The sequence below is a fragment of the Anarrhichthys ocellatus genome, unplaced genomic scaffold (genome assembly GCF_004355925.1).
Source record: "Anarrhichthys ocellatus isolate YVR2014 unplaced genomic scaffold, GSC_Weel_1.0 scaffold22, whole genome shotgun sequence".
NCBI lineage: Eukaryota > Metazoa > Chordata > Actinopteri > Perciformes > Anarhichadidae > Anarrhichthys > Anarrhichthys ocellatus.
The window spans coordinates 87,511-111,974 of NW_022280052.1; the positions used below are offsets into that span (position 1 = coordinate 87,511).

Below are 24,464 nucleotides of genomic sequence, written 5' to 3' on the forward strand. Positions count from 1 at the left end.
ACACACACACACACACACACACACACACACACACACACACACACACAGGCAGATGACCAACACTATGACTCAGTAGTGACAATAGATGCGCACACACACACACACACACATGCAGGCAACACTTTCTCAATGGCCGCTCCGGTTCTGCAGCTGCTCTCACGACCTGCAGTTGCCATGGGAATGGGTGAGTGTGTTGCCATGGTTACGTGCTCTGCAGGCTGTACAGTGCGTGGGCATAAGAAACATCTCTTTTATTTCTCTCTCTCTCTCTCTCTCTCTCAGGTTGAAGAATCTACCGTTTACCTTTACTAAGCTGAAGGACCTGGCAGCTCTCTGGCTTTCTGACAATCAGGTATCTCCTCCTCTGTACATGCTTACAACACACACAGCTTTAACCAGATAACCAGGCTTTTACTTGAGACAGGTTTCTCATGAATAAAGGTTTTCATCTTTTATCCGGTTAACAGTCAGTGTATTTCATTTTTCACATTTATCATTAAAAGCCTGTCTGCTCTCAATGCATCATCACGTCTCCTCCCTCTGTTTTATATGAAAAACCCTTTCAGCTGAGCAGTTGGTATTAGACTTTTATTGTGAAACATTCTTACGTAACGGTACATAATATGCGTAAACTAAACAGTGACCTCCTCCGTAAGAGTTCTGTGTGTCTTTGACCAATCCACCACCCCTCCCACACCCTTAGTGGACGACTGACTCGCCATTGTACCACCAAACTTTCAATAACAGTCGCTCCATGTACTACGGCATTCGCTCTGCGCGCCACTCGTTGTCACTTGCTCAGACTGAATGCAAAAATGTCAACATTAAGCAAATCTGTGGTTTGCAAAAATGCACAATGCCAACATTTTTTTCCTGGCAACAGGGCTGTTAAACTTTATGTCTGCATCAATGTTAGCAAAATTGATATTCAAATGAATGTTTTGTGTGAATGTCAAGCTCTGAATAAACAGAAGTTTCCTGTAATCAATCGGATATTGTCATAACCATCTTTTTGTTTTTCAAAAGTAGGATTAGGTTTAGATTAGGAATTGGGGAATACATGTGGTCAGTGGACGTACCCTCAAGAATACTAATGTTATCGTGTGTGTGTGTGTGTGTGTGTGTGTGTGTGTTTGCAGTCCAAGGCTCTGATCCCACTGCAGACAGAAGCCCACCCTGAAACCAAACAGAAGGTTTTGACCAACTACATGTTTCCTCAGCAACCGCGACATGATGAGGGTACAAACTGTGTGTGTGTGTGTGTGTGTGTGTGTGTGTGTGTGTATGTGTGTGTGTGTGTAGGTATGTTTATGTGTGTGGGTAGACATGTAAAAAAGGCCACAGAATGTTTTGTATTTGTTTTATTGCACTTGGCAATATTACAAGCACAGCATTTGTTACATTATAGGATGTTGTTTGCTCTGAAGTTATGTGCAACATGAACGTGTGCATGTGTTATTTGTGTGTTTGTAAATGTACACGTGAATTGAATTAACTGAAGTGTGTCTAACATGTAGACCTATTGTTGAAGAGCAGTTTGTCCTTGGTGTGTGTGTGTGTGTGTGTGTGTGTGTGTGTGTGTGTACAGATTACCAGTCGGACAGTGACAGCTTTAATCCTACTCTGTGGGAGGAGCAGAGACAGCAGAGGATGACTGTGGCCTTTGACTTTGATGACAAGAAAGAAGAGGAAGACAACTCTGGGAAGGTCAAGGTCAGTTTGATATGCATAATGTCCAACACAGCATTGGAGGGGGCGACACTTCTATATATGATTCTAACAAATGCTTGCTCAGTGTGTATTCTTTATTTACTCAACTGATTTCCATGTTTGTGTACAGGTGGAGATAAACCTAAAACGCTACCCAACACCCTACCCCGAGGACCTTAAGAACATGGTCAAGTCAGTGCAAAGCCTTGTGGGTAAAAGCGTACACCCCGGACACGGGCACCAGCACCAGCACCAACACCAGCACCAGCACCAGCACCAGCATCAGCATCCGCATCAGCACCAGCACCAGCTGAGCACAGGCACTGCCACCTCGGCAGGAACCAACATGGAACACACACACCTCAGCAAAGAACAGTACGAACCACCGTGGCCCCTGCCTCCGAAAGAGGTAGGAAACACACAGATGCACACTTAAATGTGTTCGATATCATAAAAACAGTACATATAGGTGTATCGGTGTGTATAAGACACACATCACAAATGATCTGTGTGTGTGTTTTCCAGGTGACAGACAGAGAGATGCAGGACTTCTCTCAGTCTCAGCTAATGGATCAGGGATCAATGCATAACTCTGGCATTGACATTCCCAAGAGGAAGGACAAAGAGGACCTGACGGAGAGCTCAGAGGTTTGTCACACACACATACACACGCATACACACGCACACACACACACACACACACACACACACACACAACAAAGTACATTCAAACTGAATTGTGGCTCCATGCCCCATTTGGTGATTTTAGCTTGTTGTTATACATTTACCCAATTCAAGTCACCTTGTACAGCCATATTCATAATTTTTTGAAGTCACCATGTCTCTTTTCTTATTTGTACAGTTATCAGGGAAATAAATTATGGACAATGTCAATAAAATGTATACCTAAACAAAATATTCAATTTTGTGTTGTGTATTAGTTGGACATTTAAAAGATATATGCACGTATTTACATCAAAGTTTATGTGCATGTGCATATTCATGTGTGTCTATTTTTTACTTATGTCTTCAGCTGACAAGACATTAAAATTCCGAAGCATATCTTATGACCTCTATATTAGATTGTTCACAGCTTTCCAACAGCTTTAACTGACATTAGTTTCACAGACTGACAGGACGAGCAGCGTCCCGCTTCAGAGATATTATATTTATAAGGTTAAAAAATTGATGAGCTTAAATTTTTGAGTGAATGATTCCAGCTGCTGCTCACCATCCACAACTTGGTGGCCATTAGCCTATTAGCTCGCAGGCTCCTAGCTAGGCTGCCCAAGGCTGTTTTACTGTACTGCAGCATACCTGATGTGAACCTGTGTGCTTTGTCTCCCCACAGGACTCGATGGGCGGCTCTCCCAACGACATCCGTATTTCCGACATGAGGCCCACCCTGGTGGAGCCGCCGATGTACAAACCAAAGGTGGTTCTGCTGGGGAAGGACAAGAAAGGTACTGTATGTGTGCAGCGACACAGAGAGGCTTGCAGACATACATGTAGACACAGTCATTTAATGTGGTCTATTGTAAAGCGCTGTGGGGCATGTTGTAATGGTGTCCACTAATTAGTCATGGTGGTAAGCGGATTAATTCCAGCACATAACAGAGAGCGGGAGGGAATGACATAAACCTCTTTAGTGAATCTAGATTCCAGTCCTAAGTGTTCAGCCTTTTGCTCGACCCTTTTTATATGTTTTGCCTCAAAGGCCTCAGTTATATCTGAGGTATACCAAAGTTTTACAGATGAGCCCAACGCTAATTTCACTGCCCTTTCAAAAATCCTTTTTTTCTTTCTTAAATAATTTACTGCATTAATCCCGTCTACTGAACGAAATAGTTTATTATCTCTGTGACGAACTGCAGCTCTGTCCAATTCAGAGCTCAGAGCGTCATGTAATCTACTCCTTTGTCAGGGAACTTGCTGTGAAATGATTAAAACTCAAACGGCTTGTCTGTCCTGGTGAGTGTGAATTCTTAATGAAGGATCTTGTGGGGAAGTTAATAAGAAGCTTTCTTTGGTTGGTTTTGTCAAGATCTTAATAGGTTTGACTCATGAGCCCACCGGCCCGTCCTGTACGTCTTTCTACAACTGTTGTCTTTGTTTTGATGACGCTTTCTTTCCAAGTTCAAAAGAGCTTCTTGATTTAAATGGAACTAGTGTGGTTAATTAAAGGTCTTTTAAATACTGTTAAACCCATGTTTTCTTACCAGGCTTCAGTGCAGTGGACTCAATAATGTCCAAACATATAATGAGAGCACTACAGAAATGTGGGTTAAGACAGAGATGACAATACATGTGATTTTTCTACTTCTCATCATGTACTGTATGATGCAGTATACAGGCTTCAATGCAATTCAGCTTAAACATAATTCTGGAAAGGCTTTCTGAGGTTGTAGTAGGTCTCATTAGCTTTTTAAGCTTTGGCAACATAGTTCACAGTTTAGTGTCAATATCCAAATGGTGAGCTGGGATTTGGGAGGATTACTTAGTCTTAATAAGGGTCGATATCTTTAACATATGATTCAATTTGTGAAAACTGTTGGTTTTCCTGTGAGGATGATTTCTTAGTTCTACAATAGCTTCACTCACGAACTTTTCACTTTTGTCCCCTCAACCTTCAACCTGCACATTAGACACAAACACAAAATACATCTGGAGCTGCAACTAAGGATTGTTTGAATTGCTAATTTATCTTTGATGAGCCAAGTCTGTTCATTCTTCTAAGATGTGCACTTTATACGTAGAGAAATCAATCAGCTAATCACAGAATCTACTGTCACCGTGGGTTTACATATGGCCAAAACAGTGTTGTTCAAGTGTGGAACATATTCTTAGATCCCTATCAATGAAAACAATATCACTTGGTATCACGATAAAGATCCAAATAAGATACAGACTACAGGTTTTTTTCAGACATGATGACACAAAGGCACTTTAGCAGAAGAAGAGAATGTGACATTTTCACTGAACAGAGCTGTCTGTCTCTCTCTGTCTCTGTCCAGAGTCTACAGATGAAGAGGTGGATAAGCTCCACTGTCTGAACCACAGCGGCTCCTCAGCCACTTACTCCGACTACTCTCCCTCACAGGGCTCCTCCGGCTCCTCCAACCCGCCCGGCAACGCTCACCCACACCCACACCAACACCCACACCAACACCAACACCAACACCAACACCCACACACACACACACACTCTCACGCACACCCACACGCACATGCACCACATCCACATGCTCCCGCCCTTCCGGCCCTAAACAAGGACCAGGCCCCTCAAACACACTGGACCAACAGGTAACTGCTTCATCTTAAATTTCATCACATCCCACCGACCATCCATCATATATTCTCCTCTTTCCATTCCAACCCCTCTCCAATCTCCGGCAATCTCCTTCATCTATCATCCATCTGTCCAATCGCCCAATCCATCTTCTCCTTCCTCCATCTCTCTGTGACTTTCTCATCCCTCTGCTCGCTCAGTCAAGGTCAGAGAGACTTATAAGGAGCTGTCCAGTTCGGCTTCAGTACAATCTCGGGAATTTATTTACACCGACGCATACAAATCATCAAATGAAGAGGCTCGGTCTTTTTTTTTTTTTTATGCTAAATTTACAATATGTAAGTTTAAAGTTGAAGCATATTTTCTGATAATTTATATACTAATACTTATATATATTAAGTTACAAGCAAAATCAGCAATATACGGTTTTCGTTTTTTTGTATTCACATTTATTTACATTTATGGGTTGTGACAAAAAACTGCAGCATATTTTGTGGAGAACTTTTAACACAAAATCCATAAGGGTAGTGTCTATGCAAAAACACATTTAAAAAGTAATTTCCAGGTTGTGGAACAAAAATCACTTTCTAGACACTTTTTCTTAGTTCACCTTATGGCCTATACCTTAAACCCAACTTTGGCTCTAATAGTCCGTGTTGGTGCAGACGTAGATAGACGTAGACGTTCACATTAGTTCTTCCAGGGATCTAAAGATTCAGATTTATCGACGCACATGTTGGATTTGTCCCATACTTGTTTGTTTATTCGGTTTCCTCTCTGACACCACAGGGTCTGAACAGATATTTAGTGCATTTTTGAATAGAACAGTAACAGTAACCTTTTCCACTGGAATAGTACGTGTATAATAAAGTTAACAATCATTTCCTCGTCCTCACTCTTCCCATGCCTCTCCTCGTTCTAAGGAGCCCCCGCAGGGTGAAAGCTCGCTTTGGTATTTTTTGACATTTAAGTTGTCATTTTACACGCCCTGGGGTAATGTACAGATCACAATCTGTGTGCTTGTCTCTTTGTCTGTGTACTTGTGAAAAGTGTGGTATTTGCAAACTGTGAGTGGCAGTGAGGGAGGTTGAAGGCATTAATGTTTTCTGTTCAAGGCTGCTCTTGGAAACATTAATTACCACAAACATGGTTGTTGGCCAAATTGATCTTCCAGAGAGAGCGAGATAAAGTTATGTTGTTCCAATGCCCATTGGCTCTGATTAAATATACTCGTATAATTGTGGCACTTCAGTATAATTCAGTTCATTTTATAGTTTTCCACAGCATGATTAGTGTTTCATATTTTCTATGTTTGCAGACTGGCTCAGTCTTTCCCCAAACCCATTGACTCCAAGCCCCTGCTATCTCAGAGAGAAACCCCTCCATCAGGAACCCTGCAGCAGCGTGGCGATCGACGCCCACTGAGCGAGCCTTTTGATTGGTCTGAGGCTCCTCACTATGACAACACAGGTTTTGATCCCGAGGAGTCTCCTCTGGATCCTCCGACCTCTACTGGGAGTCAGGGAAACCCGCCGCTGGGCTCCAAACCCCGCAGCCAGTCAACACATGGGCGCCGCCCCCTCCTCAGGCAGGAGCGAATTGTAGGAGTACCTCTGGAGCTTGACACTCAGACGCTCCCCTTCCACGGCAACCAACGCTCCACTCCGGACAATGACCCACAGTCAGGACATCCTTCCCAGAATCCCTGGCAGAACTGGACCAGGACCCCCAGCCCGCTGGAGGACCGAACCGCTTTTCCCTCCAAACTGGACCTGACGCCTAGCTCTAGCCCCAACCCTGACCGCAAGGACCCAAGGTAACTGAAAGGAGTTCCGACAGTCCCACAGTTAGCCCTCAAATGTGTATGTGTTTATATGAAAGGTTTCATGGCCCCCAGGGTTTGCAGGTTTTCATTTCAGCCAACCGTTACAGCAGCATTTAAACCCTTTTCTCTGGTTAAAAAAAGCAGTATGTGGATCTGCCTATCCATCGTACTCCTTTGCTTATATAGTAGATGACGTAAGTAGATGCAGTGCTCTGTAATAATTTGATCATGTGTGTTTGACAAATAATCAGTTGATTAATGAAAAAGTTGATCAACAGATAATAACTCAAACGTTTATGCTTGTTGTCAAGCAAAGTTGCCAAACATTGGCCTATCCAAATCTAGGACACGTAAGGGGCGTAGGTCTGTTAGCAGCCATTCTTGCAGCTGTTCTAGCATCAACTTTGCATTTAGAAATCTCCAGACGTTCGGGAGGCGGATATCTCCGCTTTTCTGGTAACACAAGACAGCACAAAATTTGTCAATTTTCTGATTTCCTTAGTTTTATATACTTGTTGTTTTTGTTTTATGGTCTAGAATGATAAATGGATGAATCTAAAAAGTAGTTAACAGATTCATCTGTAATGAAAATAGCTGTTTGCTGCAGCTATAGTGTCAAATGTCACACTGTGAGGGGAGTGACTGCTGTATTATAAACCAACTGATGTTGGCTGTAGTTAACCTGTAGATATGCTAGCATAATATTTGTGCACTGGTGTTATGAAGCTGCAGGACCCCTTCTTCCTTTCTGATCTCATTAACACTAACTGTGTTCCAGATATCATGCCACTGTTTCACTTGTCTTTATCTTTTCTTTTTTACTGTTGTAACTCTGCCCTAGTCGAGGTAAGTTTTCTGGCTCTCACAAGTACAACACTTCACTTGTTTTTTGCTCTAAGGCTGGAACAAGGCGCAGGGCCTTTGCCCGGCAGCTGGACGTACCACGAGAATCAGGGGGAGCAGAACAGGAAGGATCAGCTAAGTGTCAGCGGGGGCAATAAGGTGACCGTGGTGATGAGTAAAAGCTCGGACCGCCTGTCCCCCATGATGAGGGAGACGAGATCCAAGTTTAAGAAGTCACAGAGCATCGATGAGATCGACATTGGCTCCTACAAGGTCTACAGGTAGGCTTGTTGTTATTGTTCTTAACAATAGCAGTGTCGATCATGTCAGTGGGTCAAGTGACTGCAAAGTTGTAGCTGATTTATCTTGTTCTTTCTACAGTATACCCGTGGACAGCTACAGTTCATCCATTGAGCAACAGACTAGTTTGGACCGTCAAGACATGCCCGGTTCTATGGAGCAGACCACCATGTCACGGTCACAGTCTGCCCCCATGTTAGACGATGAGCTGATCTTCCCAGGACACGGAGCCAGCAACCAGAACCAGTCGGGACAGAACCAAAAACCTGCCATCCCGCACAAGGCCTACCACTTTGACCACAACTACAACCCCCAGGTTAGTAGCTCTTTCTTTAACCTGCAATTACTTTTTACAACTTATTTCCACTTGAGGCCTGTGGAAATACAATTTTGATGTATCATCACCTTTGGTGTTATGGTGAGCTTGTGAGTGAACATTTACTTATTACACATCCAGCAGTTATGGAGCAATATTGTTTTATTTTGCGTCTGGTTTCTGGGAACCTGGCGAATATCAGTCCAATATTCACTCTCTATTAGTTCTGGTTTTGGTCTCCAACAGCAAAGAAATATGTCTCTTTAGCCACTAAATTCTCCACTATGTTCACCAAGTTGTCTCTAACTGTGTATGTCTGCTGATTTGGTAATCATTCTTTTACATTTTGTTTTTTGAATAGCTTTCATGTAGTTCATGTTAAACTGTACTGCAGCCATATGAAAAGATATTTAGATTTCAAGATGCCTAAAGTCACTCTATAGATTATTTTTAATCTTAACTATCTTTAAGAGAAATCCACTTAAAATCAGTGTTGTATGACAACAAAAATGCCTGAAAACTTGTCATGGACTTACTGGTAACCGTTCTAACCAATCAGGTGACCATGGACCGACGGGTACCTCCCCCCTTCCCCAATACACCCGATTATGTCAACCAGTCATCGAAAGCCTTGGAGTACATCAGTCAACCAGGGAAAACATTACCCAAGGAGTTGGTGAGCCCTCGGTATCGTGCATATCCACCGCTGGAGATGTTTTCTTTCCCCCAATCGCCAATCAACCAAGATGGTCCGCCCAGCCAACATCAGCAGCCGATCCCGGCACAGCGCTCTCGGCCAGGGTTTTTGAGGAGAGCAGATTCATTGGTGAGCTCTACAGAGCTCGCTTTGTTCCGCAGAGTCCATGAAGCCCAGCAGGAGGCGCTGCAGGAAGCTCAGTACAGACAGCAGGTAAGACATCTGTTGTTTGAAAAATAATGCTTCTTTGTGTGTGTGTGTGTGTGTGTGTGTGTGTGTGTGTGTGTGTGTCTGTCTGTTTTAGTCTCAAAATTGTCAAAAATAATTCAATCAAATGAATAATATCATGCAAACATTCATTATTGAAGCTGTCTGTTAAATATCTATCCACCACATCGTCCTTTTTGGTTTAATGTGGAGGTCTCTGATAGTTGTAAACTCTCCTCTCTTCAGGCGGACCCCCCTCTTTATGGTCGGGCTCTGGCCTACTCCACCCCCATGGAGCACTCTGCTCTCACCAACATGGCCGACAGCCAGAGCCAGATGATGCACAACAAGAGAAACGGCCGCTACGATGACGACTATCCCACCTACCAGGAACAGAAGAAGCCCATGATTGGTTATCCGACCAAGAGCCTGACTCAGCGCCGCCCCCTGTCTGCCAGGAGCTACAGTACTGAGACTTATGGAGCATCCCAGGTAGACTGTCTGTCTGTCACTGTCTGGCTACAGGGGCCTTGATAACCCTGCCCACACTGCCCCAGCTGATTTAGTTGTTCTCCCATCTGCCTCTTTCCTGTTGATACGGTTTTTAGACACCAGTGTCTTTTGTTGAGATTCTGAATTGTTACACATCAAGTGAAAACCTGGGCACATAAACAGTGGTGGGTTCGATTTTGAGCCTGGTATGAACCGCTAGAAAACCGGGCAATAGATCATAACCGGTCTTTTAACGGTATTAACTTTGGCTGTAGACTACAGTAAAACAGGATAAGAAATAAGAAAATAACACTAAACAACTTAAAAATATTTGTATTTGCAAACACTGATGAATTATTTTGTGAAATACACAGCTTTAAATACACTGATAGTTATACTATGTATTCAAAATGAAATAATCCTTAACCCTTAAAGTTAAGTTAATTATTTCTGTGGGCTTAAAATCGTGGCCTGGCATTCGGCCTTAATGCCATCAAAAAAAAAGGACCACACCAAAATCCAAGTGACTTTGCTCTTAAAATGGTGGAAATCCAGGCCTGGCTGCAGCTAATAATTATTGTCGGAATTGATTAATCTGCTGATTAATAAATGTACTCGTACAGTAATACTGTTGCAAAAGTCACCAGACACCAACAAAGGCAAAAAAAGCAATACTGTGTTTCCGGATCACACGATTGAGGTACAAAACATTAGAGACCGGGGGCTTTCATCCTCCTAACAACTAAACTAAACTTTGGTTTCTTATAACCATGACCACCATCCTTCCCTCACCTTTACCTTGTAGATTAGTTGGCTAAAAATGAGTGAAATTACCAAAAATACTTGTACTTGTAAGGTACTGACAAACAGTCTTACAAACAGTATTTGTTATAGAGGTATGAGGACTTGGTATTGCAGGGTATGTATTTGACTGAGTGGAAACATTTTTATCCATCCACTTTCCTCCAATTACCTGGGTCTGGGTCATTGCAGCAGCAGACTAAGGAGTAGTGCAGGTGTCCTTTGCCTCAGCCATATCCCCTAGATCCCACGGCATTCCCCTAAGCCCATAAATAATCCCTTCAGCATGTTCTGGGTTTGCCCCAAGTCAGACTTTCCAAAAATAGTCACGGAGAGGTGACCAGCTGCATGCTGATCAGATGGGCAAAGCACCTCATCTGTCAGCTTTCAGCATAAAAAGAACAGGGCACAGGAAACTAGGAAACTCATATTGAACACTTATGACTGCGGTCTTCTTCGTGCTGTATTTCACCAAAGCACCAGGCTGAAGGTGAATGTCGGATTGTTCATCCCCTGTTGTGTAAACGGTGTTTGCATTACTTCAGTCTTTGTGCTCATCTGCCTGGCATTCGCACGTTCCATTCAACCCTCGCGACAACCACACAATATTAAACTAGCTAGCGTCTCACTCAACTCAGCGTCCAACTTTTTCTTATCGTCTTAATAGAATTTGAATCTTTCGTACTTAGGCGCGTCCAGTGTCAGCTCGTCCCACCATGGCTGCCCTGCTGGAGAAAATGCCCCCTGACTACACTCTGGCAACCTGCCCTGAGAAACCCTCTGATGACACCATCAAAGTAAGACCTGGCGTACCACTGAAGGCTGACGACATCACCTCCAGGATGCCTGCCGATTGGAGGCAACAGCTACTTAGGCACATAGAGGCCAAACGATTGGACAGGGTACGTCAATCCAACGCAGGGACACTGAAGAGGAAGATGCACACAAACACACACACACACACACACACACACAGCATTCGGAAGCCCTCCCTGTCTGTATCTGTGTAAGTCTGTGTTGTAAGGTTGACCAGGTTTGTGTCCGGCTGCATGTGTGTCCCATTCACACTGTCGCTCTGTCAGCCTGACCTACTGCACACTCACTAATGATATGCGCTGAAGAAATCACATGTCCTAAAAAATACAAAAAAACGAAATCTGCTTTGTGACAAGAACCCCGTGACGCTTCTTAAAATAGTTTTTTTTTTTTTTTTTTAAACAAATGAGGAGTCACCAAGAGAATGATTTTAAAATGTTTTTTGAAAACATCTTATGCACCTTCATTTTAAAAACTTTAGAAGTGCTCATTGGAATATTAATTTATCTTTGGACGGAGCCAGGCTGCCTGTTTTCTAGTCTTTCTGTCTCTGGACTCCAGCTTCATATTTACTGTATAAACATGACAGTGCTGTCTTCTCATCTAACTTTCAGCAAGATAATGAAAAAAGTTGGCTTTGACATTTGGACAGAGCTGTGTGATGGTGCTGAAATGAAACATTGAAAAACATTATCAGTTTTCAATTAGGGATGTGGCTAATTGTTTGTTTAAATATCCACACATGTAACTACATAGCTAATTTGAAAACCTACACTGCTACAGTGAATTGATCCACCAGTTGTTGCCTGTATGACACAATGTTCTCTGTCTGTATTGACCGATCACAAGCTAACATTTCTCTGTGCTTTCAGCAACTCTGCACTGTTGTTGTTGTTGTTGTTTTATCATTGTTATTGTTGGATGTTTATTTGTGTGTGGAGCTCACAGTGTGTTATCGCCACACTGCACCCCTCCCCCTGCATTCACCCATGTCATGTGATGTTGTCTCCTCCAATCAGAGTGGTGTCCTAAAGCACAACACGCTCACGCTGGGCATGCTCTGTCAGGGCGGGGGTCATGGCCAGGGTCGCAGCAGCACTTTGAACTTTAATCTTTACAATAACACTAAGCATGAGCCCCCTGCTGGCCGCTGGCTGCCACTACCTCCTCCTCCGTCTGCTAAAGCTGTGAGTATCCCTCTGGTACTGGTAACCCCTGGTACTGCTGTTATCACTGCACACTAGCTATTTTCTCTAATTACTAGCTGCTACTGCCTCTTCACCCAGCTACAGCAACCATCAACTATTATTTAAGTGTGTGGCATTGTTGCTGTTATAATTTAGATTATTATAATTACCTTGACTACCACCGCGAGCTGTGAGTATTGATGAACTGGGTATTTTGGCGTTCAAGTCCCAAGAATCATATTTCATGAGTTTGGACTCAGCTATAAGACATTTTACCATATTTCAAGGGTCCCAAAATGACAAGGATTGAAGCAGCCCCGCCAACATTGGTCTGCGCAATCCTAAAACACTCTACTGTATTCTATCGATCTACTTGTTGTCTGACACGTGGAGCTGTTGGGCATTACATGTCAACACCACATTCAACCATTTCTACTATGCCACCTGATACAAAAAATACTTTTAAACTGGGAACACCTTTAAAGGCCCTGAGAACTTGTTTTCTCAAACATCGTTCTTACTGCGGCTAATAGGCTGCTATCTGAACACATGGTTACTGACGAACAGTTTTCGTTATTTCACTGAAGAGATTTCAATATTTATTTTTTTGTCTTTGCTGCTCTTACTGGTTTAAAATAGGCGGGGGCCCAAAAGTGATGTCACATATTTGTGTGAACCAATCAGGATTCAGCAACATTTCAATCAGCATCTGATGACAGTTGGTGGGTCAATCACATCTGATCAAACCACGCTCACACAGTCCTGTAAAATATTAATAAATAATACCTAAGGACATATTTTACCTTTAAATTATTGGCTTATTTAATCATTCATATTTATTTTGCTGCAGAGAAATAAAGCCAAGTTCTCAGGAGCTTTAAGTGAGAAGCTCTCGGTGTAGGAAGGTTTCAATACAAAAACAGCGTTCTATTCTGATACAGCATGTATCAGCTGCATCAGTCATCACACCATGTTGACTGGTGGAAACATTGCACAATATATTACTTCACCTTCTATTTACTTAGCTGTTACAGTTCTACGGTATTCATCCATAAAAACAACAGAATCTCACATAACATCCATATAAACATGTCTGAAACTCAGGCAGGCAAAGGTTGATACATGAGTTAAAGGTAAATGTTCATTCTCAGTAACGGTCATTGTGTCTCTCTCAGACCCCCTCTCAGCAGGCGGCCATGCTGGATAATGACCAGGAGGGGCTGTCAGGGAGCAACCAGTGGGCTCCCTACTCACTTGGCAGGAGGGACGTCCCACCTGACAACCTCATGAAAAAGGTAAGAGCTGATCAGTGAACCTTTCAGTCTTAGTTTTCTGTGTTTTATCCAGCCTATACATGGTAGGGTTCTTGTGGCTTGGAAGGAAGAAAGGAACTTCGGATAATGTCTTTTAAATACAAATGACTAAGCATCTCTCCAATAACCATTCCTCTGGTGTGGATGTGAGCATGTCTGTGTGCTGAAGAATTTTCAATGTGTCTAACTTGTCCCTCCGCTGTCCACAGAGTGGCCACTCGCACAACCCTTCGCACCAGTCACACAACACCATGATCGTCACTTCCTCTTCCTCCTCCTCCTCCACTACGCCTCACCGGGTAGTCGTACAGCAGGGCTACGACGGCATGATGAACAAAGGGGGCCAATACCAACCGGGCATGCCCTTGTCCGTGGTCCCCTCTGGGGGGCCTGGGCAGTACCAAGGCAACATGTCTCAAGGTAAATGGTAATAAATTCAATTAGTTGCCCGAAAAGATGTACTTTGGGGTTGAACAAGGAGTAAGATACCACTTTGAGTTATATTGTGAAAATGTAATTGTTTGGGTTCCAAGCAGTTGTCCAATGAAGTTTGTCTGCCATGTGTCTCAAATCAACAGCCCGCACATTAGTCAGTTACAGATAGTATTATCTGAGTGTTACCCGTTTCTGTTTTTCCCCCGTCCAGGCCATCCTGCTCCTGGACAGGGTTACCCCGGCTCCGGCATGCCCATGGCCCTGTCCCCGTCTGGGAACCAGCCCCAGTACAACCCCCATTCCTCCCACACGTCCCATCAGCCCGCCACCAACCCCCAGTACCACGGCAACCAGGGCATGGTCCATAGCAACCAGGGCATGGTCCATAGCAACCAGGGCATGGTCCATAGCAACCAGGGCATGGTCCATAGCAACCAGGTTGTCATGGCTCACACCAACCCACGGCCTCAGAGCGCTCGCTGCCTGCTGCAGACTAAAGGCCAGAAGAGCACAGATGGTTTCCAGGAACAGGTATCTGTCTGTCCGTCTGTCCGTCTGTCCGGCTGTCTGTCTGTCCGTCCGTCCGTCCGTACGTCCGTCCGTCTGTCCGTCCGTCCGTCCGTCCGTCTGTCCTCAGTAACCACGTCCCACACTATCTTGGAGGTCTGTTTGAAAATGGGCTGTGCTCAAATGATGCTAAATACAGAATAACAAGGACATAAAGGATATCAATTGTGTGGGTGTAGTTACCGTTTTGTATTAATAAAACGGTACAGATAAAAACAGTAAAACTATTTAAGCCTCATGCACAGAAAAAATAACATTGGTGAGAAATAATGCTAGATGTAAATGGATTTGTAGGAAAACAAACCAGCAAGCCAAGTTTGCAGAGACGGTTGTGGTTACTGTTAACTAACTGGCCAGATCTGGACATCAAGTGGAATGTTAAGGGTCCACATGAGGCCAACAAGCTGTCAGCTAAAGGACACTAGATATTAACATAACTGGGACATGTTGGTGTACTTTTTTTGCCACCTGACTGCAACAGTTTGTGAGAATAAGCGGGTCTAGAAAAAGCCACGGAGGCGTAGTTCTAAATCCGATATTTCACAGATGGACATCACTGTACCAGTTTAGGTGGGAACATGAAGTCATTCACACCACCCAGATCTGCTGATCTTCCTGCAGGGTTTGGTTTTTCACTTCCTAGTATGAGACGACTTTCTTTATGCCAAATAGAAAAACTCTGACAACGATATTTGTGGCTTGATTGTGGCTGCCAGAGAAACTGAGGACCTCCAATATAGCTGCCAAAGCGTGTCACACACTGCACAAAAGCACCCTTCCATCGTTGTACATCTTGTCGACACACTCCGTGCTTGTGTAGAAGTTGGTATGATCTTTGTATTTCACTGTCACTTGTCTTTCTTTCTTTTCTGTCTTTCTTTTTCTCCCCCTCCTATCTCTTTGTAGTTGTGTGTGAGAATAGAGAAGAACCCTGGTCTTGGTTTCAGTATCTCTGGTGGCATCAGCGGCCAGGGGAACCCCTTCAAACCCTCCGACATGGTACGACCCGACCCGGCCTGCCAGCCAATCACAGCCTCCCCGGCTTTACCTCAGAGTTGCCATGGAAACTGCTGCCCGTTACCGCAATGTTTGGTCCGTCCGTCTGTCTGTGAGGCAGCAGTTGACTTGGTTAAACTTTGAGTCTGTGATCCTAAACTACAGACTTCTGAAAAACGTCAGTTTAAACGAAGTTCATGAATTTGAAGAGGAAAAGAAATCTAAACTGTTGATCAACTATATTACAACTAAACCTCTTGAAATATTAGAAATTCTTATTACCATCACCAAACAGGATAGAAAACTTCAGTAAAAATATACCTAAGTTTGGTAAACTATATAATTAGGAATGATTTGATACCGCATATTACTAGTTTGTTTGGTTCATGTCTACAGTGTGCTCATCACTATTAGATACCTTGGAAAATGAAGTTGTGGCAACAAACTTGAATATTTCAGTATCTAGAAATAGATTTGTGCCCACATGTACACATGAGGTCTTATTATAAGAAATGCCAAACTCTTTTATCATTTCGACTTCAGGGTTTGACTGCTTCTGTCAGTGTGTGCCTGTGCTGAGAGCCTGTTGGGGTTGCAGATCCCCCAGGCCTGCTGCACATGGCAGTCTGTCCTAGAAACATGCTGCTATAGTCGGTCTAAAGGAGGCGAGGCTGCTCACGGAGCTCTGACAGCTATTTTAGGAAGGCTGCTTTAGTTCTGGGACACCGTGGGTAGATGTTCAACACTCTGATCTCAGAACGGAAAGCATGGCAGATTTTACTGACTGCTAGTCAGATGTTGAGGAACTGACGCGACAGCTGGTCTATAAATAGAAAGCCTACAATAAGAGCGCTTTGAAACAGTCGGCCTCTGTGCAGCCCATGGTGACAAATGGTGAATTAATTTAAGTCGGGGGCGGGGGTTGATGATATAGAAAACTGTCACTTCATCATTTAACTTAAGTTTTGAGTAGACAAGTAGTGACTCAGATGCTGACACGTACAGTTATTTAATCATTCCCATGTCTACTTGTATCCATAAAGCTTCACCAGCTGCGCTCTGTCCATTATTAATGCTCTCAAGTGATTCTCCGACATATTTTGTCAAGTAATTACACTATACATAGAGTATAGTTATACAGGAGCAAGGTACACTGTAGGTCTAGATTAAGACATAAATGATCCATCCATTTGAATACGGATTCATGGATATTGAAGAATACTTTGCAATATTTCACATTAGAGTAAAATGTTCACCTTTACCATCATAGCGTGACAGTGAATGTCAGTCACCTGCTGATCACCCGGGTATCTGCAGTGATGTCAGTTAACAAGTGGGAGTATGTATGGTTCCAACGTAAATGTTCGACTGTGAAATGTGCATTTAGATGTCCTGAATGTGCTGCGATATGAACTGTGGAAGATATTTGCCCTCTGTTGTTAAAGCCCCTCTTGTTTCGTCCATCCACACTCGTGAGGATTCTTGCAGAAGCAGTGGAACGTTGCTTTTATGTTGTTTTTTCAATGGTTGTCAACCCAGGGCCGATTTGTCAGCAGCTTTAGCTCAAACAAATGCAGAATCCTTTGATTTTGGTTTTTATCATCTTTTCTGACCTACTTCTGAGAACTCTGGTTTCTTTCTCTGCATATATATATTTGTGACTATCTTAGTCAAACAGTTGACATTATTCGGTTTACATTGTCTTAGAATGTAAATTAAGGGCAGACTTAAGGCTAAATTGAGCCAGAGTTTAAATAGTTTAAAGGACTGTGAATCAAAACAGCATGACTGATAAATTATACATCTGTGGTTTTGATCCCTGGAGTCGACTCCAGCCACGGCTGTGCAACAGGACTGTGGCGTCCCCTTGTGGTTAGCTTGTTGTTTGCACCCATTCGTTTATTTGGGCTAGAAGAACACACTTATTCTTTTTTTATATATACAAGTATATATAACATTTACATTTTGTTTTACTGTAAACAACAAATTATTTGACAATAATCATTATATCAAGATTGATCTAAAATTATTTGGAAAACCTATTATTCACATTCAATTTCAAACAAAATATTTCTCTCCTTGTTTTCTGTTCTTTGTGTTTTATTTTCCAAAAAATTGATAATTTACAAAACACAATTCTCAAAACAGTTCCCTTATCACATTGTATCTGAAAAGTTGTTTCAGACTCACTGATTTATTACCGTTTTCAAGTCCTTAAAACCTGCCACAGGTCATTACCAGCTTTCTAAAAAATAAGAAATGACAAAGATTATTGACTAAGTTTGACTTAAAAGACAAGCTGTGGCTCTCTAAGCCACTGGGTCAGTTTCTCCTCTGGCTAATTAAGATTCAGCGAGCGGAGACGGTAACTCAGTTCCCGTATTGACAGGAGTGGGATCCTGGGCTTTGATGTATTATCTTCTCAGGCTCGGTTTAAGATCAGAAGACAGGGTTTTAAGGAGCAGAACATGGATTTTTTTTGTCAGATCTCGGTCATTCACGTTTGAAACTCCAATTTTCTGTTCCTACATATGCTGTCTTTGCACACTGAGCTGCTGTCGATAACGTACTTATTAACTATCATCTTTTAAAGAAAATGTATCTATCTTATTATTGAGCTGCAAAAAACCCCATCCCCAATACTGTCCTGAAATATAAATACATTTTTCTCAAAGGAAGGTTTTTGCAGGTCCCTGCAGCTTTGTGTGCAACAGCTTCTTAGTGTGTTTAACTGTTTAATTATTGTGACTAACACGACACAATTTTCAGCTGCTAACAAACATATTAGTATTGTACAGTGAGCTCCATATTCCACTTTCTCAGTACCTGAGAAGTAAAGTAGTAAAATGAACTGACCTGATCCAAATAACAAGCCATGTTTGAAGTATGTTCAACAAGTTAGCAAACATTGCATAAATGCACCACTTTGCATACAAATGAAACCATGGCATAGCCACACAATCAAAATGATTTGATTGTATACATATATGAGGCTCACTGTATGCATGCCAGTGCTACCATAACTGGTAACTAAAGGACTAAACAAAGGACTAAAGTAACTAAACAAATGCTTTCTAACACATACACCTCTCTAACATGCAATACATGTGTTTGTTCTTGCATCCACCCATAGACCGTGGTATGAAGGTGCCACTGCACTTTCACTACTGCGTTGTATTGTTCACTTTATTTGTCACTGTTCAACATGTGCACAACCTGTTGAACCGCGTTGAGTCGACACAACTGCATTGTCCCACACTTTCTGTGTTCAAAAACATCTTTCAGCTCTCCATGAAAAGATGTTGGTGTTTTTAAAATCTCTGCCTTGGGTTATTGAAGGACAATATGGGGGATGAAATATCTTCTGCCCTTCCCGCTACCTACTTCTTCCCCCTAGTCAGTACCCATCCCACATCTATTCTTCTTGCCCTATTCTTTATACAGTATACTTTTACCATATATATATATATATATATATACATTTCTCTCTCCTCTAACCTGAAATCTATGCAAAGTCCTTATCTGTATAAATAGCTGATAAACCATTTTGACATGTGTAATCTATGTCTTTTTGGGAGGAATGTTTTACTCAGCATCTCTAAACTATAAGATAGATGCCGAAAGTAAGTAAACCCCAGTACTCCAAACCTCAACTCTATTTCATCATGAATTACATGCCTCTCTAAATTTAGAACAAAGAGAATGCATTGGTGAACTGCCTTGTATATCTTTGGCAGTAAGGTGAATTTTCTTTTTGGGGAGTGGATATTGCAATGAGAATGAGAAAGGCAAAGATTCTAAACCATCGTGTCCCTGTGTCGTCCTAACGGTGTATCATTTTGACTTATAGGGTATCTTTGTTACTAGGGTACAGCATGACGGGCCCGCCGCCTCTGCCCTGCAGCCCGGAGACAAGATACTGCAGGTAACATCCTCTCGCACGTCATCAACTGGGCCAGAAACAGCCGCATCCTGCCCGCTCTCCCTCCCTAAGCCTTCCCCTGTTTTATAAACACAGAGGCAGAGCATTCAGTAGGAAGCTGTGCACTCTTTACCTGCTCACTGTTAGCTGGACATTTTCTCACACGAGCTGAATTCAATAGAGACGCAACAACACTGATTTGCCACAGTGATTGAGCCAGTGATCACGAACTCACCCGCGGTTGTTATCTCACCATCTAGATTGTGTCAGACTTTAGCATTTTCCCACCTGCATGTTCTGCCTCTGTGTGTACCTGTTGATCCTGAAATCAGGCATGACCCCCCCCAAACCCTCTTTCTCTTCCATCATTAGCCAGAGAAAGCCCGAAAGCCAAAGATCACAGGAGGATTGAAGCAGCCTAAAACAATATGTCGTTTATTATATTATTATGACTATTACTATGAGACTGAGGAAATTATTTGGAGGCCATTTTGTAGGAAATCCAGGCTGAACTAACTTTAAGCTTCGTAATCAGTTGTACCAACTGTGGGACTGCGGTGTTAATCATGGCTACACTTAGATATTGCAGCAGAGTTGGGATTTCTGGCACAAGTTTATTGTGAGACCAAAGAGTTTCTGCTTGTACCTGTCATTGGGCTCATCATGAAACACATGACGAAGAACATAAGTAAAGTAAGTAAGTATAACAAGCATGAAAGGAAAAAAAGTACAAAAGTTAAACCACCAGTTGTTGACATATCAGCAAACGGGGCATTCATGGATTTTTATGAACCCGATGACAAGGCAATAAAGACGTTCTTTATACTACAAGTATTAGTTGCCACTTAGATATTTCCAGGTCAAGTAACTCTCATTCTAGTACAGTGACTTTGGACAAGATTTGGGCCTAAAAACAGGGAACATTTCTGCTTTGCATTGTACAGTAAGAATTACAGTATGTTATTTTTGAGATGAGTAGATTGTTTCTCTGAAATATAATGAAAGAAACATGGGTGCACTACAAGTAAACATTCATTTTATTTGCTGAAATTGCGTTTCATTTCATTGTTTCACCTTGCAGGGATACTTTCCCAGGGGCAACAAAAAGCGATCAATTTTCACCTCCCATGTAGATCAGTCAAATTGAATCAATAAACACGACACAGAAATTATTCATAATCACTGACTTAATTTATATTTACTGTAGCTATTATTTCAAAGTATAGTGCTAGAGCTATAAGTCCAAAAGGAAGCGTGAGGATTGTACTGCGAGGTCAAAATGAGATGCCAGCTCTTTACCGTGACAGATTGACTTCCCCCTCTTCCTTTCATGTTTTACTCCCCCCTCTCCTCCCCCTTCATCTTCTCTCCACAGATGTACAGTCTAGCTGGATGAACTCATCTAAAAGCCCTTTTTTGTCTTTACCCCTTCTCTCTCTACAGCATGACTGTGTAGCTCCTCCTCTTCTCTCTCTTTTCCCCAACAGTGATGTGTTACTGAGATAATGATGGCAGTGACCCTCCATCCTTCCACACACACACACACACACACGCACATAGACATATGTATGGGAATACTGCAGTACACATACCTCTATACATACATGCACACACACACACATGCTGTTGACTGTGCTGCGTGTTTGCCTTGCAGGCTAACGGACATAGTTTTTTACACATGGAGCACGAGACAGCCGTCTCTCTGCTGAAGAGTTTCCAGCGGACGGTGGACATGTTTGTTCTGAGAGACAGCAGCACTTGCTAAAAAATAGTTTTATAACAAACAAACAAAAACAAAACACACCAACGCTTCTCTACTCTGCTCATCGCCATCCCATGCCACCCCAGGCTTTTGGAACTGAAATATGAGCCGCCTTTTTTTACCTTTTTAGGGGAACACGCAGACATTTATTTGCCTATTGCTGGACCAAAGGCAAATACTAGTGCCAAATGTACCATAGGAAACATATCGGCTCTTCTGTCTCCCGGCGGTCAGGGACCTGATCGACGTCTGGACAGACAACAAGAGGACTCCTTGAGTCCCTACAGGGCTGCTGCAGTTTGGATTTTGTGGTTGTTAATTCGGCAGTCATCTGATCAGTTTGAAGAGTGTTTTTTTTTGTATTTCAGCTTTTCTCCACTGCCTTTTATTTTGCTTTCCATGTTAGATATTTATTAGTTTGTTTTGGTGTAGCACATGATTCACATTCCGTGTTCTTCATTTGCATTGTTCTCTTTTCTGTTGTCTTCTATTCTGTTGTCTTCTTTTGACTTGTATCTTCTGTTCTGTTCTTCTCTTTCTATCGCTGTCTTGTGTTTTTATTCTTTTCTGCTGTCTTCTGTTCTGCAGGTATTTTTGCCTCCAGTGCACAGAAAGGAAAAACTTAAGACTTTCTGCCTTGTGTACATATATAGAGCTGCAGCTTTCTGGAGCTGCACTCTCCTTGGGGCCTGGACAGACGGCTCTAAACGTTTATGATTAATATAAATATTGTTGATAAACCACATTCTGAATTCTCTCTTACAAACATACAGGGATTATTTCTCCAAATGGACAATTTTCTATAAGTATACCACTGATTTTTTTTTTTTCCTGTAAAGAAAACACTGTTGATAGTTCATTACTGCTTCTTGTTTTATTTGTGTTTTTTTTTTTTTTTAAACTGTTGCTTGCACAGGTGTACTGATAAGAGCTAAAGCAATACTACTGATGCTCGGCCCATTGAGATTTTCAGCAGAGCCCAATTTGTCCTACAGTGCCATCTATTGAGCAAATCACGCTAATGTTTACACACACTGCCATGCACATGAGCTAACAGGCAAACACACACACACACATGTACACAGTAGACATATGTGGCCCCACACACAACACATATGCAATGGTGCGCTCTGTCCATAATGAAGCCCTGTCTATATTCTAGCCTGATTCTACAATTCAACTGCTACAATAAAACCAGTCGCACACACTCACACACTGTAACATTACTCATAATATCTGTGACATATTCTGAAGTTCTGTTTTCTAGTGTTGTTACAGCAATGTTACATCCTTTTTTCAGCTGTTTGAGTTGTATGATAAAGCCACAGCATGCTTTCATATTGTTGGTCACTCTCAGCCAGCCATTTTCCATTGGCTTATAGAGTTCTCTACTTTGTAGAAGAATCATGCTGTATTATACCACTGAGTTTCAGTGAGACTGATGTTCTGTAGTTGGTGCCATATGGACCCTCTGCCCCTCCCTGGTTGTATTTACACACAGGCCCAAAACATCAGAGCTTTACCACTTTGTGGCCCAGATCTGATCCGCACACAGTGAGAGCAGCGGCGTGGCTTGAGTGGGTAGGGAAAGTGTTTTTTAACATTTGGCCTGGCCTGCAAGCATCCGCTCTGCTGAAATGTCCTGACCTCTGGCCTCCCTGCAGAAAGCGAAAAAAGAAATGGGGAAATGTCCCGACAAGAATCAATAAAAATAGTGTCCTAAGGGGTAAATCTGCAATCAAACAGATTGTCCCCTTTTAGACAATCAGGGAAAGATCTGATCTGTGCCACAAACGCTTTTGGCTGCACTTGAAATTTCAGTGTAACTTTTGTAACCTGAGGAGATCCTAGTTAACACTAGATGTACATGGAAATTTTGATTTGCCAACCTTTGGTTGGTGAATGTTCACGAGTAGATGTGGATATGGAGCGAAAATAACAATGTAGACTTGGATGTAGAAACAGACTGTATGAGAGGCTTCTGGAGCCGTGTAAATGTAGTCTTATATAATCTGACCTCCATGGTCATGCTTCAGAAACTGAGTCGACTTGACAGAAGTGACCACGGAAAGAGAGAGAAGAGGTTCATTTTCTGTCTCTGTGTAAATGCAACACGTGTCTCGAAGACATTTCATGACAGTGAGTTTTGTTTTGTTCTGTTTAACATCTGATGGTTCATCCAGAGCAAAACAACATCCTTCACTGTCCTTTGCTTTTACTCGACACGACAGTGTCATCCTGTGCCCATTTTGTGTCGACCCTCTTAATTAAGCGTTAGAATTTAGTTGATTCAAAATAAGGGACACAAAATGGTGCAGTTTAGTCTTGTGGTTGAGAGACTTGATCTTAACCACTGGTACCCACCCAACCCTATTTAGAGTTTGAAATATCAAAGACAGAGAAAAAGGTTTGATAATATAATTATTTTTTACTACATGTTTCAGGTAATTCTTTCTAAATATATTGATATACCTTAGCTTTGCTCAAAAAAATGGTGATATTTTATAATAATGACACTTATAACAAAGTTATGGATGGAAGTACGCACAGTATGACTTTGGAGACCTACACATGTACTATCCAAAACTGTATAAAATGTATTTCTACTGTAATTGTGAATTTGTGTTATACAAATATATATTATATATATATGTATATGACTATAAAAACAGTCATTTTCTATGTGTTTAAACTACATAAGAGCTGAACAAATGCTGAGGACGGTGTCACTGTACATAGCTGTGAATGAAATCAAATTTAAAATGACTCATATTGATTGTGAATGTACTCATGCTTTCTGCAGTACCTACACCTACCCAACTTGAATGCTGCTTTTTCTGTTGTGTGACAAAAAGTACTTTGACCTCCGAAGAGAGAACCGCTGTCGAGTTATAAGTTGGACAAACTTTAGTGATGATTTAACAGAACTATTTATTTATTTATTTATTTATTTATTTGCACATGCAAGTTGAAATCCTTCCAGTTT

At 42.1% G+C, this 24,464-nt stretch overlaps 1 protein-coding gene across 16 annotated transcripts in view; it reads left to right on the forward strand.

The window, feature by feature from the left end:
• Positions 1-22,959, forward strand: part of lrrc7 (leucine rich repeat containing 7) — a 97,827-nt gene extending 74,868 nt beyond the window's left edge. For 6 of the 16 annotated variants that reach the window (XM_031859774.1, XM_031859773.1, XM_031859776.1 and 3 more), the window contains 20 exons: positions 283-352; positions 1,140-1,239; positions 1,589-1,713; positions 1,841-2,119; positions 2,236-2,358; positions 3,062-3,173; positions 4,725-5,013; positions 6,318-6,815; positions 7,724-7,948; positions 8,049-8,283; positions 8,843-9,193; positions 9,434-9,679; positions 11,170-11,382; positions 12,316-12,483; positions 13,659-13,778; positions 14,006-14,216; positions 14,443-14,762; positions 15,705-15,797; positions 19,645-19,719; positions 21,371-22,959. In XM_031859774.1, the coding sequence (XP_031715634.1) occupies positions 283-352; positions 1,140-1,239; positions 1,589-1,713; positions 1,841-2,119; positions 2,236-2,358; positions 3,062-3,173; positions 4,725-5,013; positions 6,318-6,815; positions 7,724-7,948; positions 8,049-8,283; positions 8,843-9,193; positions 9,434-9,679; positions 11,170-11,382; positions 12,316-12,483; positions 13,659-13,778; positions 14,006-14,216; positions 14,443-14,762; positions 15,705-15,797; positions 19,645-19,719; positions 21,371-21,481 (3,964 nt within the window). In that variant the 3' untranslated portion in view covers positions 21,482-22,959. The other 10 variants (XM_031859778.1, XM_031859786.1, XM_031859771.1 and 7 more) reach the window with 9 other exon arrangements.
• Positions 22,960-24,464: the final 1,505 nt, after the last annotated feature.